The 18,719-nt window shown below is 54.5% G+C and overlaps 1 protein-coding gene across 10 annotated transcripts in view; it reads left to right on the plus strand.

Moving 5' to 3' along the window:
* Positions 1-18,719, plus strand: part of ARRB1 (arrestin beta 1) — a 75,023-nt gene that overhangs the window by 49,197 nt on the left and 7,107 nt on the right. For 9 of the 10 annotated variants that reach the window (XM_032356407.1, XM_032356410.1, XM_032356414.1 and 6 more), the window contains 13 exons: positions 1,188-1,248; positions 4,344-4,388; positions 5,231-5,427; positions 6,681-6,740; positions 7,589-7,656; positions 9,846-9,981; positions 10,798-10,882; positions 11,322-11,394; positions 12,209-12,346; positions 13,463-13,546; positions 14,776-14,799; positions 17,041-17,111; positions 17,980-18,031. In XM_032356407.1, coding sequence (XP_032212298.1) covers positions 1,188-1,248; positions 4,344-4,388; positions 5,231-5,427; positions 6,681-6,740; positions 7,589-7,656; positions 9,846-9,981; positions 10,798-10,882; positions 11,322-11,394; positions 12,209-12,346; positions 13,463-13,546; positions 14,776-14,799; positions 17,041-17,111; positions 17,980-18,031 — 1,094 coding nt within the window. The remainder of the gene's footprint in view (positions 1-1,187; positions 1,249-4,343; positions 4,389-5,230; positions 5,428-6,680; positions 6,741-7,588; positions 7,657-9,845; positions 9,982-10,797; positions 10,883-11,321; positions 11,395-12,208; positions 12,347-13,462; positions 13,547-14,775; positions 14,800-17,040; positions 17,112-17,979; positions 18,032-18,719) is intronic. The other variant, XM_032356409.1, reaches the window with a different exon arrangement.

Raw genomic sequence — 18,719 nt, forward strand, 5'->3', positions numbered from 1 at the left:
GGCTTCTCTCCAAAGAGGCTGCGTATCCAGGCAAGGCAGGGTGAAGAAGAGCATTCTAGGCATGAACATAACTCACCGGGAGTGTGGAGGCATCAACAGCAGTTGAGTTGGAATGCCCAGAGGGAGGCTGGGGGATTGGGAGCTGAGGGGAGGCAGTTGCCGGGTACAGGAGCTTGGACTTATGGCCTGGGCTGGCAGATAGCACCGCGTTGCACCCAAGGAGATATCACGCATCCCTGTTTGCCCTTTCCTGCTGAGCCAGGATTCCATCTTAGATGCCTTCTCCGCCCAGAGTCCCTAGGCAGCCCCCCTGACCTATCAGAGCTGGCATTTGGAATGAAACCCTTTTTTCATCACCTCTGGGCACAGCAACCATTAGAGGGTTTTCAGACAGGAGTGACAGCACTGAATTTGCATTTTAGGAGAACCAGTTTGGCTAAGGAGGGGAGAAAGGCCTCCAGTCCAGAGCATGTGAGGCCTCCAGCTTCAGGCCATGGAGGGGGCTGGTGTGTCTGGTGCGTTGTCCAGGCAACGGAGGCTGTGGGGAGGAGGAGGGTTGGACTGAGACAGATGGGGGTGAGGGGGCACTCAGCACGATGCAGGGACTGTGCAGGAACACGAAGTGTCTGGCATGACACTCTGGATCCTAGCTCTGGAGGGTCTTCCCAGCAGGGCACTGGCTCCTCGTTCCTCATTTACCTCGAAAAACCAATCCTAGGATGAGTGGAGCCCGGCCAGACTGCACAGGGGCTAGGGGCAGTGAGGAGCACAGAGCTCAGGGTTGTGAGCCTTTGAGCCCACGCTGAGTTGCCCTTGCTGTCTCAGAGATGTGCCCAGCACCTCCCGGGCCGCAGACTTCTTTGCTGCTGCTGCTCGACGCTCAGCAGTCAATCTTGGTGTGAAGATCTCAGGCCTCAGTGTCCTCATCTGTAAAATGGGAACAGTAACAACTGCTTCGAAGGGGTTTAGGATAAATAGGCACTTTCAGAATTGTACAAAGGTTTGGTTTGTATTGGGGCTGGAACTCAGGTCCAAGTCCAGTGTGGACTTTAGTGTGGGCTTGGGTTGGGTTTAGTGGTTGCAGAAGCAGCTCCCAGGGTTTCCTCCCGAGCAAGGGCTGGGGGCTTTTCAGGGATGTGTCCTCCAGGTCCATAGCTGCTAATGTCCCCTGTGCCTCTCTTCCCCAGCTCACTGTCTATCTGGGAAAGCGGGACTTTGTGGACCACATTGACCTCGTGGACCCTGTGGGTGAGTGTCTGTAGGCTGTGGAGGAAGGTGGGGAAAGGTGGAGCTGACCTGGTCCCTTCTAGGGAAGGGAGTGTTAAAGCCACCTGGGAGTGGCCCTCAGGTCTCCAGACGGGCCTGGCACCAAGAACAGGAAGTGAGTGTCTTCCTGTGACCATTGGCAAGCATATACCATGTTTACTGAGCAGCTCCTTGTCCCTCAGCGAGGATTATGTGAGTGGAAAGTGCAGGTGGATTGGGGGGGGCGCCTGGAGCGTGGCCAGATGATCGTGAGGACGGTGAGCAGCCACCAGTGTGAGGCTCATTACACACAGACACTGGGGTAGCTCCATGATTATCCCTGCTTTGCTGCTGAGGAGAATGAGGCACAGAGAGGTCAAGTGACTTCCTCCAGGTCACAGAGCTAGTGGTTTGAGGAGCCTGGATTCAAACCTGGGCAGCCTGGGTCCACAGAACCTTTGTTCTTTTGCATCCTGATGGCAAAGGTGGGAAGAAAACCTTGGAGCCTATGAAATGGGGGCTGTACTCATGGGGGTCTCGGCATGCGCCAGATTGGGGCTAAAGTTACCTTTCAAAGTCTTACTCTAGCTCAAGTTTTCTCAGCCTCGGCACTCTGGACAGTTTGGGCTGGGTGATTCTTTGTCCTGTGCGTTGTAGGTTGGTTAGCAATATCCCGGGGCTCTAGCCATTAGACCTTAGGACTACCCTCTCCATCCCAGGAGGACAATCAAAAATGTTTTGGGACGTGGCCAGATCTCCTCTTAGGAGGTACAGTCAACCCTGGTTAGGATTCTAAGAACCATAGCTCTCGTTAGAAGAGCCTGACCTCACTCCCTTTTTTCCACAGCTATAGGAGGGAGGGAGGGAGGCCCAGAATTATCCCTGTTTCACATAGGGGGATGGTGAGGTCCAAAGCGGCTCTGATTTCAGAGGGACGAGACCAAACCAGAGTAAGGCCAAAGGAGGTGACCACTGGGGAGGATGGACACTGGAAACTGCCTGAGGCCAAGTCCAGGTGAAGAAACTAGATGTGTTACGTGGGGAACATTCACAGAGAATGTGGCCTCTGTTACATATCCCTGGAGTTGTCCTGGGGCCAGAGGGCAGAAGTGAGCATGCGGTTCCAGAGCCGAGGTGGGAGCAGAGAGAGCATAGCTGGCAGGTTTCGGTTCACTGGGAGGAATCCCTTTGTGACAGTGGGGGCAGGAGAACTGGGGAGTCCCTGGGGTCTCTCTGCTGAGGGGGTGTGTACAGGGCTGTGGCTCAGGGAGGTCAGCCCCCGTTAGGCCCTCCCTTCCTGGCCTGGAGTAGGATGACCCCACTTTTCCTCCCCTGTGCTGTGGGGACCCTGTCCCCTCTGCCATTTTCATCTCCTTCGTAAGCTGCCTCTTGGAGGGAGTGAGCAAGCATCCCAGTGTTTATCTATGGCTTGCTACAAAGCATAGTTTCCGGCAGGCTACCTGGGGCCAGGGCTGTCCCTACCCATTGGCCTATTAAGGACAGCAGCGGGATGGCACTGAGGCTGGGGGGCAGGGAAGGAGCAGGAGGGAACCAGCTTCTCCGGTGCACACAGGCACCCCGAGAACTATTTGGTCAGTGTTCTCAGAGCAGAGCAGCTACTTTGAGCCAGGCCCTGTGCTGGGCCCTGGGGATCCCAGAGAGCTCTGGGGCACTGTCCAGAGTTGATCAAATGATCCACAGAGAGAAAATATCAGCCATGACATTTGGCTGATTATGAATTCCCAATGCATAGCTATCCCCTAGGGTTCCCTGTTAGGCTCCGGCGCAAGTCTGAGACTCCCGTCACATGCGCCCACCCCACCCCCTGTCTTATAGACAGGATGCCGCTGGTCAGGCCTGGCCCTGCTTCCTCCAGCACCCCCAGGATCTTCTCTCTCAAGCCTCAGAGCCACACCCTTCCCTCTGTCCGCTTTGTTATGCCCCATGGTCATCTAACTGGTGACCCATACTGCCCTTTAAGACCTGGCTCCTGCTTCCCTCCTTCAGGAAGCCTTCCCTGATACCCCTGGTTGTGGGAGTGCCCTCTCCCCAGATTTTGTGCAGAGCCCCTGGTACTCGGGGACAGAGGCAGAAGGAGAGAAGATGGGCAGGTTTGGGGACAGGGTGGACAGTCCCCTGATCAGGTATCCCTTGGTCCCGCCCAGGGCTGGATAGGACCAGGAGCCCTCCAGCACTCTTTTCCAAATGTGGTACCCTGAGATTCCCTGAGAGATTGCTGTGTGGGCGGCTAGGGGGAGGGTAGTGGTGGATGAGAGCTGGGGAGAGAACATTTTGCTTATTCCATGGGTATGGCTGGGTGAGGTTCGGCCAGAGGTCACTGGGGATGTCAGGCAAGGAGGCAACCCCTGAGCCTGTGTTTCTGGTCTCCTGGGGTCCTGCGGGGAGAAGATGTCTTTTGTGTCCAGCTGGTCTTTACATGGCCTCGGTCAGGCCTGGGTACATTTTCTGGGATCGCATGAACGGGATACCGTCTCAGCCTTAGATGTATTAACTCCATCTTCACAGCAGCCCTGGGAGGTTGGTTCTATGGGATTGCAACTTCTGATTGCAAATCCCAAATCCAACAATCTCTAGAAGTCTGCACTCGTCCCTAAGTTTGACATGGGATTCATTTAGTGGCAAAACCTGACCTGAACTAACAGGAAGGTCTTTATACTTCAGCCTCTCGGTGAAAATATTCCTGTTTCCCTGCAGTGGTGTTAATGGGTTTGAGCCCAGATCCTGCAGAGGGTGTTACGGAGTATATGGACGATGTACGCTGTGGCCTTTCCACAGTTCAGAACCTCAAAATTCTAAAGTACACCTGATCATAGCAGTTTCGGGCCTGTATTGTTCTTATGAACAGGGAAGAAACAGAGCAGTCACCTGCCCTAAGTCACCTGCTGGGCCTATAAGTCCAGCCTGCAGGGAGGGGGTGGGGCACGGCAGCGCCCTCCCTTGGGTGATGGCCTCCCCATGTCTCTCCTGAGGTTTTCCGACAGAGGGATAGTTAGGTTCAGGTTTGGCTTGGTGTTTGGGGCTCAGGAATTTGAGAGGTCAAGCTGGGAGGGTGTGCTTACTCTCTGTCCTTCTTCTAGATGGCGTGGTCCTCGTGGATCCTGAGTATCTCAAGGAGAGGAGAGGTGAGGTGGTAGGCCCCACCTCCGGCCTGTGAGGGGGCATCCTATTCCCCACTGACCTCGAGCCCAGGGCCTCCCTGAGACCCTGTCCAGGCAGGACATTAACTAATTCTGCGGCCTTGACCCGCCCAGCCCCACTGGCTCTTCCCTTGGCAGCTTCAACAAACATCAGAGCAGGTGCCCTGGCCTCCTCTGGCCTGGGCAGTCCACCCTTGCCCATTTTAGAAGAACCTGGTCAGTGCCCCAAGCATGCTAACATCAATATATAGTGATTTTTGCAAGGCCAGAATGCCCAATAGGTCAAGAATAAGGGTCTCATTATAGATGAGAAAATTGAATCCCAGGGAGGTGAAGGGATTGTCCAGGGTCTGCAGGAAGACACAGGGTGGAGGTTGAGCTAGGACAAAACCCCGTGCCTCCTAGACACCACTCAGCACTTGTTTCCCCCTACCCTCCGCTCTCTCCAGCCACAACTCTTCCCCAGCCACCCCCACCCCAATCCTGCCAGCGTACTCCAGCCCTCACCAACCCTGTCAGACCATCTCCCGTGCTCCTGTGCACTCCACTGGCCAGAGTGGGTGGGGTTGGGGGGGGGAGGACAGAACCAATCCAGTAGTCAGACCTACCTCCCCGACCCCTGGGACCAGGCTTGAGTGGCTCCCCTGGGTACCTGGTTCCCCCATCCCCAGGGTAGCACAGCCTTTCCTACAGGAGCTCTGGGACAGACCTGGGAACTCCCACTGGGCCAGTCCCAGGGCTCAGCTGGTGCTCTGGAGTGCGGGGGTTGGGGGGGGGGCTTGTTTGCTGCCCTCTGGGCCCATCCTCAGCATCCCCTACTCCCACAGTCTATGTGACACTGACCTGCGCCTTTCGCTATGGCCGGGAGGACCTGGATGTCCTGGGCCTGACCTTTCGCAAGGATCTGTTTGTGGCCAACGTGCAGTCCTTCCCGCCGGCCCCTGAGGACAAGAAGGCCCTGACGCGGCTGCAGGAGCGCCTCATCAAGAAGCTGGGCGAACATGCCTATCCTTTCACCTTTGAGGTTAGGGCCGGCCGCGCCCCCCCTAGGAAGCCCTGTGGGCAGGCACATGAGGGCAGCCCTCAGTTTCTCAGTGTACATTGGGACCTGGGGCGCTGTCACTGATCCTGCCTGGTAAGTGTCTCTTCTCTGGCCACCGCCAGGGTGTGTCACCTTACCTCTGAGCTCCTCTTTGGAGCCTCCAGAGTCCAGCTCATCAGTGGGGGAGAGGCTGCGGAAAAAGAAGGGAGCCCTGTCTTGCCCCTGAGTCATTACGGGATTGCCTCCTCCTTCAGACCAGCCACACGCCTGGCTTCTCCAGCCCGGCTCATAAACGAGGCACGGCACGTAGCGAGTTCCCTGCTCTGCCCCTTTTCCGAATAGAAAGGCTCCCAGACTCTGGGTTTTAAAATTTCCTGTTTCTCAGACTCCGATTCTGTGATTCAGTGAAATCCGCCGGCTTTCTGGGAAGCTAGAGCGGGAGGGAGGATATAGTCATTCCATCCAGCGTGCATGTATTGGTTTCCTGTGGCTGCCGTAATGAGCCACCGCCAACCTGGGGGGAATGAAACATGACCGTGAAAACACGCGTGGATGAGCTTACTGTTTCAGAGGGTAGACGTCAAACACAGGTCGTGCTGGGCTAAAATCCAGGTGTCAGCCGGGCTGTATTCTTTCTGGAGGCTGTAGGTCCCGCCCTTTCCAACTTCTAGAGGCTGCTTGTGTTCCTTGGCTGGTCGTTGCCTACGCCTCTGTCTTCCAAGCCCGCAGTGGCTGGCCAGTCTATCTCTGAGCCCACACTCTGACACCGACACTTCTGTTTCTGGCTTTCCCTGCTAAGGTCCCTTGTGGTTACGTCAGGCACACCTGGATAACCCCGGATCCTTAATTTAATCCTTAACACCTGTAAAGTCCCCTTTGCCAGTCAGAGGTTCTGGGGATTAAGACGTAGGCATCATTGGCGAGGGCAGGGGGATGTAGGGGGGTGGCTCTTATTCTGTCTTTACCACAAGCTAGGGGTGACCTGTTAGACAAAGAAAAGCATTGACATCCTTGGCTTTGCCGAAGGGGCTTCTGGCCCAGTGTGGGGTGTCCTTGGGATGATCTGACAGGGGAGACATAGTCTGTCCTCTGGAGCCCCTAGTCTGATGGATGAGACATGGCCTGTTGCTAGGGGCCCCCTGGTGTGACGAACATGTATGGGGGTGGTGGGTGGGCAACATGGGGAGGTTAGGGTCAATATGACAGGAGACCTATTCTGTCTATCCTCTTAACAGATCCCTCCGAACCTCCCGTGCTCTGTGACATTGCAGCCAGGGCCTGAAGACACAGGGAAGGTGGGTCATGTCTTTGGATGCGTCTCTCTGGGCATAGGACATTTGTATCACCAGGGCCCTGGCTTGCTCTCTGAGAGGCGTGGACCCCTCTGTGTGGAAGCCTCTTTGTGTCTAGGCCACTTCAGTACCGCCTCAAATAAGCAGTCTCTTCTCATAAAAAGAGGGTGTCACTCCCCTGTCCCCCGCATTCAGTTACGTGTCGTCTCTCCTGGGCTGCTTTTTGGCTGCAGCAAAACCAATATGTTCTCTGAACTACCACCTGGCCTCACTACCTTGCATGGGGGTGCATTCGTTTTGGTTTCACAAGTGGGGAAACTGAGGTTCCAAAAGAGGTGACACCCCTTGTGTTGTAGGCCCTAGATCTAAGCCCCTGTTTCCTCATCTGAAAAATGGGCACAGTAGGATGTGCCGCCCCATGTGGTTGAGAGGGTGGAGTGAGGCCCTGAAGCGCCCGACGGTCTGCACACAGTATGTGCCTCCCCAAGCAGGGCTGTGGAGGCATCCGTTGTGATTTCCGGGTGGCTGCCTCCGTGAGGACAGCCAACCAGACCAGTCAGGTGTCTGAAGGTAGAGCCCAGTTAGGACAGTTTGGGATGTCCAGAGGTGGGGCGGGCGGGAATGGGCGGTGCTGGGAGAGCTCTGTGGATAGGTCAAGTGGGGGAGACAGCCACCCCCAGAGGAAGCACAGTGCTGGGGCTGACCCCGGGTCCTGAGTCAGGCTGTGCACCAGGCTGTGGGGTTGGGTGTTCCTATCCAGTGCCCTGGTTTGTAAAATGAGAGGGAGCTGGCTGTGATGTGGGGACCCTGCCCTGTCCAAGACCCTGTGGTCAGCAGCTGCTTCCCCTCAGGCCTGCGGTGTGGACTATGAAGTCAAAGCCTTCTGTGCCGAGAACCTGGAAGAGAAGATCCACAAACGGTGAGACGGGCACAGCTTCTGTGGGGTGTGGGCTGCCCGCTGGCAGTGGGAAGGAGACAGGGCCAGCAAAGCCTGAAGAGATAAGTAACAATACCGGGAAGTGTGCGAGGAGGGGCCACGCATTCCAGCCTCAGGAACCCCAAGACGGGTGCTCTGGAAGGCTGGCGAGTCATGGAACATTTCCTGGGGCAGGTGGTCCAAGGACTTGGGCTCAGGCCTCAGTATTTCTCCCTTTACACTGCCGAAACCCCCTCCTCCAGCTCCCTGCCTCTCGGTTTGCCCCACCAGACTGCATGGCTCTTTATTTTGTTTCATAAAGAAACAAAATTCGGATTGTTTTTAACAATGAGCAAGACTTTTCCCAGCCATCCTAGACCCCCACTTCTCACTTCTCCTCCTGGGGGGCCATTAGCAGCAGGTGATGGTTGGGTGGGTGGTGGGGACTGGTTATGGGGTCAGTGGAAACTTCTAAGCAAGGGAGGGAATTGTAGTCAGAGAAGCCCCTCTGGGGAGAGTGAGGGGGGAAAGTCAGCCCACATATCCGAGAAGGTAGCATTTTCCTGGAGAGGCACAGCCCTGGGCAGAGAGCCCAGGCTGGCAGCTGGAAAGATCTGGCCCTGACTTCTGAGATGGACTGCCCAGCCCCGCTCTCAGGCCTGCTCCTCCTCAAGGCAGGCCCTGCCCTGCTTCCTGGTGAGGCTGGCCTCAGCCCCCAGCTCTGGTGAACCCACTTCACCAGGCAGTCAGTGACCCTATGGGAGGAGGCTGGCTGAGGGTGGGCGCTGCAACTTCCTAGGAAGTGGGCTGAGCTTGCCACCTGGCGGCTGGAGAGTGTATTGCAGGCATCTCCCTTTCCAGCCTGGGCAACTCTGGGGTGTCGGGAGATGGGGCACTTTTTTCCCCTTGCTTTTCTGTCTTCCTTTTCCTCTTAAGACCCGAAACAGGGGAAAGAAGGGAGGGTGTGGTTTTTTTGAAGGGGGTCTGACTAGAGCAAGAAAGAGGAACAACACTGAGGGCTACTGTCTTCGGCTCACCGTAATGGCACATATTAAGTCCATACCAGAGTTAATACTAATGATGATATAGCAACTATCATTTATCAAGGGCCTATTAAGGACCAGACACTATTCAGAGTGACAAACATATACGAACTAATTTAATCCTTTCAGCAAACCTGGGAAAGAGGTGTTGCTATTATTACCATTTTACAGATGAGGAAACTGAGACCCAGAGGTGAATTGACTCAAGGGGGTATAGTTAGTAAGGGGAGAGCTAAGGCCATAAGCCTGGCTGTCCAGTTCCAGGGAGTGAAGGTGAGCAACAGGGATGCCGGGTCCCCTAGCACGCCACAGACACTCCCTCACCAGGTCCCCTCCCCTCCCAATCCTTGTGTCCTCGTTTCCTCCTTAAGCCCCTGTCACCATCCTTGAGACCCATCTCATCTCTGGACCTTCGTCTGTTCACTGGGTCTCTGTTCTCTTCACTGACCTGCATCCCCCTGACTGAATCCACACCCCTTCACTGAACACTTTCACCTCTCTGAGACCCCACTTCTTCACGGGGCCCCTCTGCATATTTTGATCAAATAGATATTTGGAAGGTGTTCATTATATGGGAGGTACTGTCAGAGGTGGTGAAAACCCAGCAGTGAACAATGTAGACAAAAATTTATCTCCTTCAGGAGCTTGTCACTATTAAGTAACCTAAAGGAGGCTGGAAGTGAAACGTAGTCCCTTTCTTGTCACCCTGAAGACTGGCCACAGGGGTTCAGCTCTGATGGGGTGGGAGTTCAGACAGGAGAAGATCAAGTGAGCTGATCCAGGAAGGCTTCCCAGAAGAGGAGGCATTTAGCTGGGCCTTGAAGAAGGAAGGCGCAGCTAAATGCCTAAATGAGGGCAGAAGTGGGAAGAAGGTATTGCAGGTGGGGGGCCAGTGGAGGCAAAGCTGCAGAGACAGGACTAGATAGACTAGGATGACAGAGAGGAAGTGGGGATGGCTGCAAACACAAGGCAGGAGGATGGAGTGGGACCAGGTGGTGACAAGGCCCCTGTGTCTGCCTCTGCAGTTTGGACTGGATTTGAAGGCCACGGGAGCCATGGCAGTCTCCTGAGCAGGGAAGGGAGGATTACAAGGGAAGGGGATGGAGGCACGTGACTCTGGCTATCTTCTGCTCTGCCCATGTCCATTAGGAATTCTGTGCGCCTGGTTATCAGGAAGGTTCAGTATGCCCCCGAGAGGCCTGGCCCCCAGCCCACAGCTGAGACCACCAGACAGTTCCTTATGTCGGACAAGCCCTTGCATCTTGAGGCTTCCCTGGACAAGGAGGTAGGAGGCTTGGACTTGGCAAGAGGTGGGGGCTGTTCAGTGGTGGTGGGGACCTCCAGCTCAGCTCTCTCCTGGTCACTAGAGCTCCTGGGTTCAGGGAATCGGAGACCTCCCTTGGGGGATGTAGGGAAGCCTTGGAGGCTGAAAGGAGGGGCAGAGTGGAGCATGAAGCTGAAGGATGGGGTCGACTTTGAAGTCAGGGTACCTCCTGAAAGGATATGGGTCCTGGCCATTTTCCTGCACCTCTCGCCCCCTTTTGCAGTGTGGGCATGCCTCTCTCTGTGGGGACAGTTGAGGGCAAGTGCTGGTGGCAAGATTTGAGCTGAGGTCCTTCGGTGAGAATTCCGACCCAGTTTCCTCAGTGAGCCAGCCTTTCTCCTGCTTCTTCCAGACCCACCTGAGTCTAGAATTCCTGGCCTCCAGCGCCAGCAGGGACTTGACACACCACCTAGTCCAAATCCTCCACTGAGCAGAGGGGGAAACTGAGGCTTAGGTAACTTTCCCAAGGTCACGCCGCTCTCATTCTCTTCATCATTGTTATTACTATTGTTCTCACTTTCTGGTGACCAGATCAGGACTGGAGCCCAGGAATATCACCTTCTAATCCAGTTATCTTTTCAAAACCCCATGAAAGCACTGGTCTAACCTGCCCAGTGCCTTAGCATCAGTGGGACATGGCTCAGGAACTTGAGACCAGTGTCAGAGTGGCCAGAGTCTGTGTGGTCAGGAGTTGTGTGGGGGGCCTCTTCTCCCTCCCTCTGTCTAGAGTTTTAGTACCCCCCCGGTGCAACCCTCCTGCCTTCTTCTGCCTCCCAGATCTATTACCATGGAGAACCCATCAGCGTTAACGTCCACGTCACCAACAACACCAACAAGACAGTAAAGAAGATTAAGATCTCGGGTATCCAGGGCAGAGGGCCAACCCAAGGGGCGGGCAAAAGGGACTCCTCCCAAGGGTTGGGGGTAGCTGAAGGCTCTCCCCTTGTTAACAGCCTTGTAGAGAACTACCAGCCTGAGGGGAAGCCCAGGGCCTCCTCTAAGCCAAAGGGGAAGGCTTTTAAGGCTAGTAATGCAGGCTGCTCATTGGCCAGGTAATAAGTTTACTGTGTAAGCTGCCTACTCTTAGGTTCCCTGGGTTCTCAGCAGAGCTGTCCCCGAGGGAGGGTTTTGATGATGGGATGGAAGGGTGCCTTTGGGCTATGCTTCGGGTGCAGACGGGGTGGTCTCTTGCAGGATCCCCTGGTGCACTCCAGGGATGAACATCCCCAAGTCGAGGGAGCCTGGGATGCCTGGGAGCGGCAGCCCTGGCTCACACCACCTTGTCTCCCTCTTCCTCCCAGTGCGCCAGTACGCGGACATCTGCCTTTTTAACACAGCCCAGTACAAGTGCCCCGTGGCCATGGAAGAGGCCGAGTAAGTGAGCACAAGCCCAGCCTTGGATGTGTGGGGCTGGGCAGGGAAGTGGGAAGCCCTGGCTGCAGGACAGGGGCACATGGTTTTTTCCCACCTGCCAGAGAGCTGGGCCTTGGACTTCCTAGCCACTCATGGTACATGATCCCAAACAGCCTTTTAGAAAACACTTACTTGATTTTAGCTACAAGAAAATGCATACTACAGTCAAGGGAAAGATCTGCTCAAACTAGAATGACAAAATGAGAGCTATTGAATTGAAGGGGACCGGTGCTGTAATTACACTGTGCCGGAAACCTAGATTAAAGGGCAGACTTTGCTCTGAGCTTCCTGGCAGCCAGGGCAAAGAGGGTAAGGCACTAGGTACATAGCTTTTCTTGTCTGATGAAAGATTAATCCAGCTCATTGGGTAAAATGGTTGTATGTGGGAAGGTCGAGAATAATTATATATAAAAAATTTAGGTTTGAGGGGCAGCTACTGTGGTTGGGCGTGGAGTTTTGTCTCAAGCTTGTTAGCAACTCAGGCAAGGGGAGAGCTCTCCAGTGAAACTTCTTTTCTCACCTGAAGGAAGCAGATGCTCCCGTTACAAGACACATCTGGTTTTTGGTTTTTCCTGGCCCTGCCTCCCTTTGGGAGGCAAGTGCATTACGTGTAATTTTTCGTGTACGTGTGTGTTTATGGACAAATCTAGCCCTCAGTATTTTGGAAAGTTACAAACGTGTTTTTAATGCTACTCTGTGATCTATGAGTTGTTATAACTGGGCTATGGGGGTAACGGATGGGGTGTGTTTCCATACCTGCCTCCCTTCTTCCCAGTGACACCGTGGCTCCCAGTTCAACCTTTTGCAAGGTCTACACACTGACCCCATTCCTGGCCAACAACCGAGAGAAGCGGGGCCTCGCTCTGGACGGGAAGCTCAAGCATGAAGACACGAACTTGGCCTCCAGCACCCTGTGAGGACCCACCTTCCCTCTTCCCTGCCCCCCTCCCCGGGGGTCCACAGCCTTCTTTCCCACCAGTGCCTGTCCATGCTGTGGTCATCCTTTCCCCAAGCATGGTCCCTGGCCTCATTCTCAGGAGCTTGTAGGGGAAACTGTCCCCTTACTCCCATCCCTATCCAGGGCTGCCCCAGAGAGCCAAATGGGCCCCTAGACCAAGCTCCCTCTGTCAGTGCTGGGATCTGCTGCCTTCCCAAAGGAGGGCAACCCAGAGAGGCTTCCTGCAGGAGGCAGCAGCTCCTGACCTAGTGTCTTGAGTCAGGTGGGGTATGTCCCTGAGGCAGAGCAAGGCTGGAAGGAAAGGAGTGGCTTCGGTGGGAGAGGATGGATCAGGAGGTGAGTGGGGAGTCTGGGGAGATGTGGGCAGCGAGCTAGGCTAAGGGATCCCTGGGCCACATGATCACTCTTGTCTCATGGGCATAACTGACTTGGAGGCTGCCCTGCTCTCATGGAGACCTGGGGTATAGGGAACTCTGCGGGCTCTGGCCTGCCTCTGCTGCACCCCTGCCCTGGACTCCCAACGTAGACCCTGTGCTCCAGCCACACAGCTGGTCACAGGCGTGCTAGCCGCTCACCTCCAAGCCTTTGCCCTCTTCTTCCACCCTGGCCCAAATCCTACCAGTCATCAAGACTCTGTGGAGGGACCACCTCCTGCTGGGTCTTCCCCAGTACCTCCTCCCCTGCCTTGCCAACCTCCCTCGCTCTCTCTGAACTCCCTGTCTAGCCCTTTGTGCCCCATGGGTTGCTCAGTAGTGGGAGAGAAACATCCATCCACCCAAGGGTAGTAGGAGCCCCCCCTCCGCATGCTGCTGGGACTCAGACTGAGGGAGGAATGGGGCTTATCAAGTGTGCCCGAGGAGTGAATTTCATGGCCAGATAGGGGGCCCAGGGATCCAGGTTCCCCCCAACTCAGGGCAAAGCTTCCCTTTCTTATATACTGGGCTCTGCACATGGTGGCTAAGTTACCCAAGAGAGGGACAGATGGCAACTGCCCCCACTGCACCCCACTCTTGCCATGTCTCTTCTACCCAGCGATCATCGGTGAACCTGTTTCCCTGTGTCACCTTGCAGGTTGAGGGAAGGAGCCAACCGGGAAATCCTGGGCATCATTGTTTCCTACAAAGTGAAAGTGAAGCTCGTGGTATCACGGGGCGGGTGAGTGTTCTAGCCCAGCCCAAGACTCCCTAAGTGTATAACGGGGTGTCCCAGATCACCCGCAGCTCACTGCCCCATCTGTCTGATAGCTGCATCCACCGAGAGGGTAAACCAAGCTTGAAGACTTCCTGTTCCTTCTCTTCCTCCTTCATGCCTCCCTTTTCCTCCTCCTCTCCCCCACATCAGAGGCTTTTGACCCTTTCCCTGCCCTTTCCATGTCTCTCTCTCCCTCTTCCCCCTCCTCTTCCTCCCTGTCCCTGTCTGGACACACAGGGTTGTTGTGGGGGAAGCTTCCTCAGAGTCTGTGCTGTGGGGTCTCCAGAGGGTTCTATTCCCTCACTATGTCTTGGGGCCCAGCACCCACCCCTGCTCATGCCCACGCTGATCTGCTAAGGAAATGGTTAAAGGGGCTCAGAACCCAGCACTGGATTAGGGATGTTCGGACTCTCCCATTTTACAGATGGGGAAGCAGAGGCTCAAACCATTCTCCAGACATTTCCTGAAATGTCCTCCCCAACCTTCAGGTCACAGGCTGGGCACTGGGGTCACTGCAGTGGGCCAGACATATTCCTGCCCTGGAGCATGGTCTGTGCCCCACCTCAGAAGGGGGGAGCTCAGATAGAACAACTTTTCCCCACAGATGGGGCCTGCATTGTCCTAAACCTAGAATTCTGAATCTGGGCTTTTCGTCTGACTCATAAATTTCTATGAAAAGATTTACAAGCTAATAGCATTAGACGTTAGAGTCATGCCCTGTGTAGATGGCTTTATCTAATACTGACCGCATGTTCTAGGACATCTCAGAATTGCAAATCCCAAATCCTGGGTTCTTTGACTCTCCACAAATTCTTGAGGAATCCTCGGTGAATCCCAAATTGATTTTTCCTGCTGTCAGAGAGGCCTCCGCAGGGCAGGCTGCACAGGGGTTGGCTATCATGTCTCCTTTGCCAAGGGGGATTCTGGGGACTCAGTGAGTCCTGGGATTTCGGTACGGCGCCCCGCCCCCCCCCCGTCCTCCACCCGCCCCCCCCCCACCCCGCAAGGCTAATGCCATTTCTGTATATCTCTGAATGAGAGGTCACAGCTGCAGAGCGGTGGGTGGGAGGGAGTGCGTCTCAGGGTCTACCCTACCCCGGAGGGCAGCAAAGTGGTGAATGAACGTGCTTTCTGTTTTCTTCCTCTCTGAACTCTCTCCTGAACACCTCTCCCGCCTCCTCTGACCCACCCAGCCTGTTGGGAGACCTTGCATCCAGGTAAAGCCCCTCCCTTCAACCTGACCCACGCACCTTCCTGGAGGATCCAGAGACCCCTGGGCTGACCATCCGGAACTGTAGGGCACTGGGTTGGGAGGAGTCTTAGCAGTCACTTTCGATGGCCAGGCTCGGGCAAAAGTGCTAGGACTAGAATCCTCTCCAGAGGGCCTAGGGAGATTCAGTTTCTGCTTTAAAACAACCTTGCCCTGTCTTCCATCCCTGCTAAGTGAAAGGAACCTTTGCAGATAGCAAAGTCAGCTTCCTGGATCTGGGGCAATAGACTCCCGGCCCCCATCACACAGTCTGATGTTTTGGAGAAATGCAGGCTTTATGGCTTCCAGACTTGTACCCTAATGAGAATTAACTGCTGGCCATGTGGAGAGGGAGACCTTGGGAGAGGTTCTGCGGTCCTGATCTTGTACACAAGGTTCGTTGTAGCACCTGGATTCTTGCACCTTCCAAAAAAGGCATGTGCCCCACATGCAGTGGCTTTGCCTCATCTTGTCACCAGATAGCAGTAGTGTTCACCCCAAGAAATCAGGCTCTTTGGAGAGGTGAAATTAATTCATTTGAGTTCAGTTCAATATAATTCAGTAAAGATTTCTGGAATCCAGATTTATGCCCAGCCTTGTGCTACAATTCTGGGGCCCCAGGGAAGAATCAGACCTACCCCGCCCTTGATCACTCATGGTGTGCTGGAAGGTTCATGTTCAGATTTTTCCATCCATATACTGTATGGCTTTCACAAAGGTTGGCAAAAAGCATTCTTCCCTTCTGTTAGTTCACTCTTCCAAGTGAACCTGGAAAAGCAATCTGCTTGGCAAGCAAAAAGAAAAAAAAAGGAACTAAATTGTTTCAATAATCTATGAATCCCCATGGCCCCATGGAGGGGAAGTAAAGCTTGAATCAGGCAGGTATAAGTTTCACAGTTCAATCAAACCTTTTACCTACATCATCTCCTAGAAGTTCTAGTGGTTCTAGAAGTTAAGCGTTGTTATTCCCATTTTCCAGATGAGCTCAGTGAGACCTGAAGATATAAAAGTGTCCCTCCAGACACTGCTGGGGGCCTGAGAATGGACCTTTCTGGTTGTACAGCCTCTGTCCCTTCCTGCTCTGTTCCCCTCTCCCTCCCTGCCACCTGGGCCCCAGGCAGAAAGGTCAGTAAGATGAGGTTGTGCCTGAACATGGTCACAGTTGACAGGGACTCCTAAGTGACACCAGCCTGCCTGAGCTGAGAGGAGGCACTTTTGTGGCTGCTTCTCTAGGAGTAGAGAGCAGAGGTTGGGTAAGAATGTGAATTATGGGGTCAGATTCTTCTCTCTCACTTCCAAAAAAAAAAGATAGAAAGAAAGAAGAGGAATCCTGTCTCTCATTTCCCATTAATAGCTGTGTGGTCTTGTGTGATATATTTTTTCCTCCTTGTGCCTCAGTTTCCTATTCTGTACCTATGGTACAATAATGGGACTGTTGTGGAGATTAAATGAGCTACTTAACATCCTTGGCACAAAGTCAGTACCATGTGTTTGCTCTTGTTATTATTTTGCTTGTCAGGGCCCAGCAGAGGGAAGTCTGGGTCAGAAGCACTGGCCTGTGCCAGCACATCCCCCGTTCTTCCACCCCCACCCCCCACCCAGACCCTCCATCCCTACAGGGCTTCAAGGAAGGCTCAGTGCACGATATCAGTAGCCCTGGGCCCAGACAACCTGAATTTGACTAAACTCACCTCAGCAGTACGTCATCCAGGTGGCAGGGGGCTAGGGCCCCCGGAGTACTTTTACTAGAGCCTCCTGGAAATGTTGGGAGGTGGGACTGAGTAGGGGGGAGAGGGAAGGGCAGGAGGGCAGTGTTAGGGAAGGCTGGGCTGGCCGCAGCAATCGGAGGCCTTCGGGGTCCTAGGGCACCTCTGGAGTCACCCAGGGACCAATGTGTACATGGCCCTGGGCAGTCCTTTCCCCACCCCCCTTGCCTCGTCTCAGCTCATGAGAACCCAGGGATCCTTATCAGGGAAAGGGAGGTTTCCATTTCTTTTGGGAGGCAGCAGAAAAGGTCTTCTAATTCAACTTCTAGAGGAAGTAAGCTTCAGAGAATGACAGAACTGGGGCCTGAGTCTGGATTCCCTGCCTCAACTGAGAGCTACCTCCTCCAACCATAAACCCCTCCCCAGGCCTCAGACTGGTAGGGCATTGAGTCTTCTAGCCTGAGACTGACCTTGAGGCTCACTGGGTCCGGGTCTTCTTTCAGTGACGTGGCCGTAGAACTGCCCTTCACCCTAATGCACCCCAAGCCCAAAGAGGAACCCCCACATCGTGAAGGTAAGCAGGATCTACGGGTCACTGGAATGGGGGTTTCCTGGTTGCCCAACCCATTCTCCACCAGCTACTGTCTCTCCCCATCACCCCATCTAACTGTGGGTTAGCCTGCAGGCCAGGGTCACCCTTTTTCCTCACCCTCCCCGGGATTTTTTGTGAGGCCTACACTCCTCTATTTGCATCTGACTCCCCTAAGAAGCAGGGGTCTGACTCCTTTCTCCATGGGGAGGGAGGCTGGGAGCTTTCTTGGAGCTCTTCAGGCCGTTTTTGGAGCTCTTATCTTGCATCCAGGCATTGGGAAGGGGCTGCGCAGATTAAGATGGTCCCTGAACATATCTTAGTGATTTTTCGAAGTGATACCAGATTGGTCATATTTCTGTAAATCTAAGACTGTTTAAGTTGAAAGAGGCAACACTATAGTCTGTACCACAAAGAAAGAAAAATGTTCCCACAATTAAACTGTGAAATGCCATTGGTTGTAAAATACACCCTGAGTTCAGAGATGTGCAGATGCGCAGGTGTGGGGGGAAAGTAATGGTTGTCTTAACACTAAATGCAAATCATGTATTTAAGAAAATAATCTAAGTCATGCAGAACACATGCGAAAGAGCAGGGTCCAGAGGTTTTTCTGTCCTGGAGCTGCTAGGGGCCTCTGGGGCCTCCTTGGACCCTCCCTGGACTCTCCTTCCTGCCATTAGGATGATTGGGAGGTGTTTTCCAGACCAGGGACCAACACTTCTTCCCCACCTCCCTTCTTTCTTAGCCCTCCCCACCTTAGCTTGGTTGCCTTAGGGTGGGGACTTGTGCCCGTTTGCCCCGTGCCCCCTGCCCTGCCCACTAACCCAAGGGCCTCTGCCCACCCTGTGTTTAGTTCCAGAGAACGAGGCGCCAGTAGATACCAATCTCATAGAACTTGACACAAAGTAAGCCAAACCCTGCCCGCAGACGTCGCAGGGGTGGGGGGGGCGTGCCTGGGGTGGAGGCGGGGCAATGGGGTTATTTGCATATATGCTTATTAACCCCTGAAGAACAGCCGGTCTAACCCCATGTGCTGAGAGCTGCCTCTGCTCGCCTCTTCAGCAACCCGCTTGCCTGCATGTGACTTGAAGGACCCTCCGTGCCTGTTCCTCTTCCTCCTGCCTTGGTGGGGTCTGTCTTCCTCCCTCATCCTTGCACGTCCGTCCGTCAATCCCATTCGTCCGTCCGCAGCACCTGCTCGGCTCTCACAGGGCTGATTGGGTTCGGGGGCCCTGGGTCCGGCTCTCCAGCCCTGCCCGCACCCAGCCAGTGGAATCAGGCTGCGGGGTGGGGAAGGTTCAGGGAGCTCTTGTTGCTTCTGACTCCTGAGGACAGATGCGGATTTCCCTGCTGTCAAAGGCCATCGCCTCACCGGACAGTGGCCAGAGGGGGAGGACCTGGGCGGACTTCCTGAACCACCTCCAGAGCCAAGCAGCTTTCTCTCCAGCTCCAAATCCACCCTTTCATTGTCTCCCAGGAGATATTTGGGGGTGTGGGGTCTCAAGTCATGCCTTGAGGATTTCTCACGGGGCTGGCTGAATTCTGTGGGGTGGGGGACTTGGTGGGCTTAACTCTACATGTTACGTGATAGAA

The sequence above is a fragment of the Mustela erminea genome, chromosome 9 (genome assembly GCF_009829155.1).
Source record: "Mustela erminea isolate mMusErm1 chromosome 9, mMusErm1.Pri, whole genome shotgun sequence".
In the NCBI taxonomy this organism is placed as follows: Eukaryota; Metazoa; Chordata; class Mammalia; order Carnivora; family Mustelidae; genus Mustela; species Mustela erminea.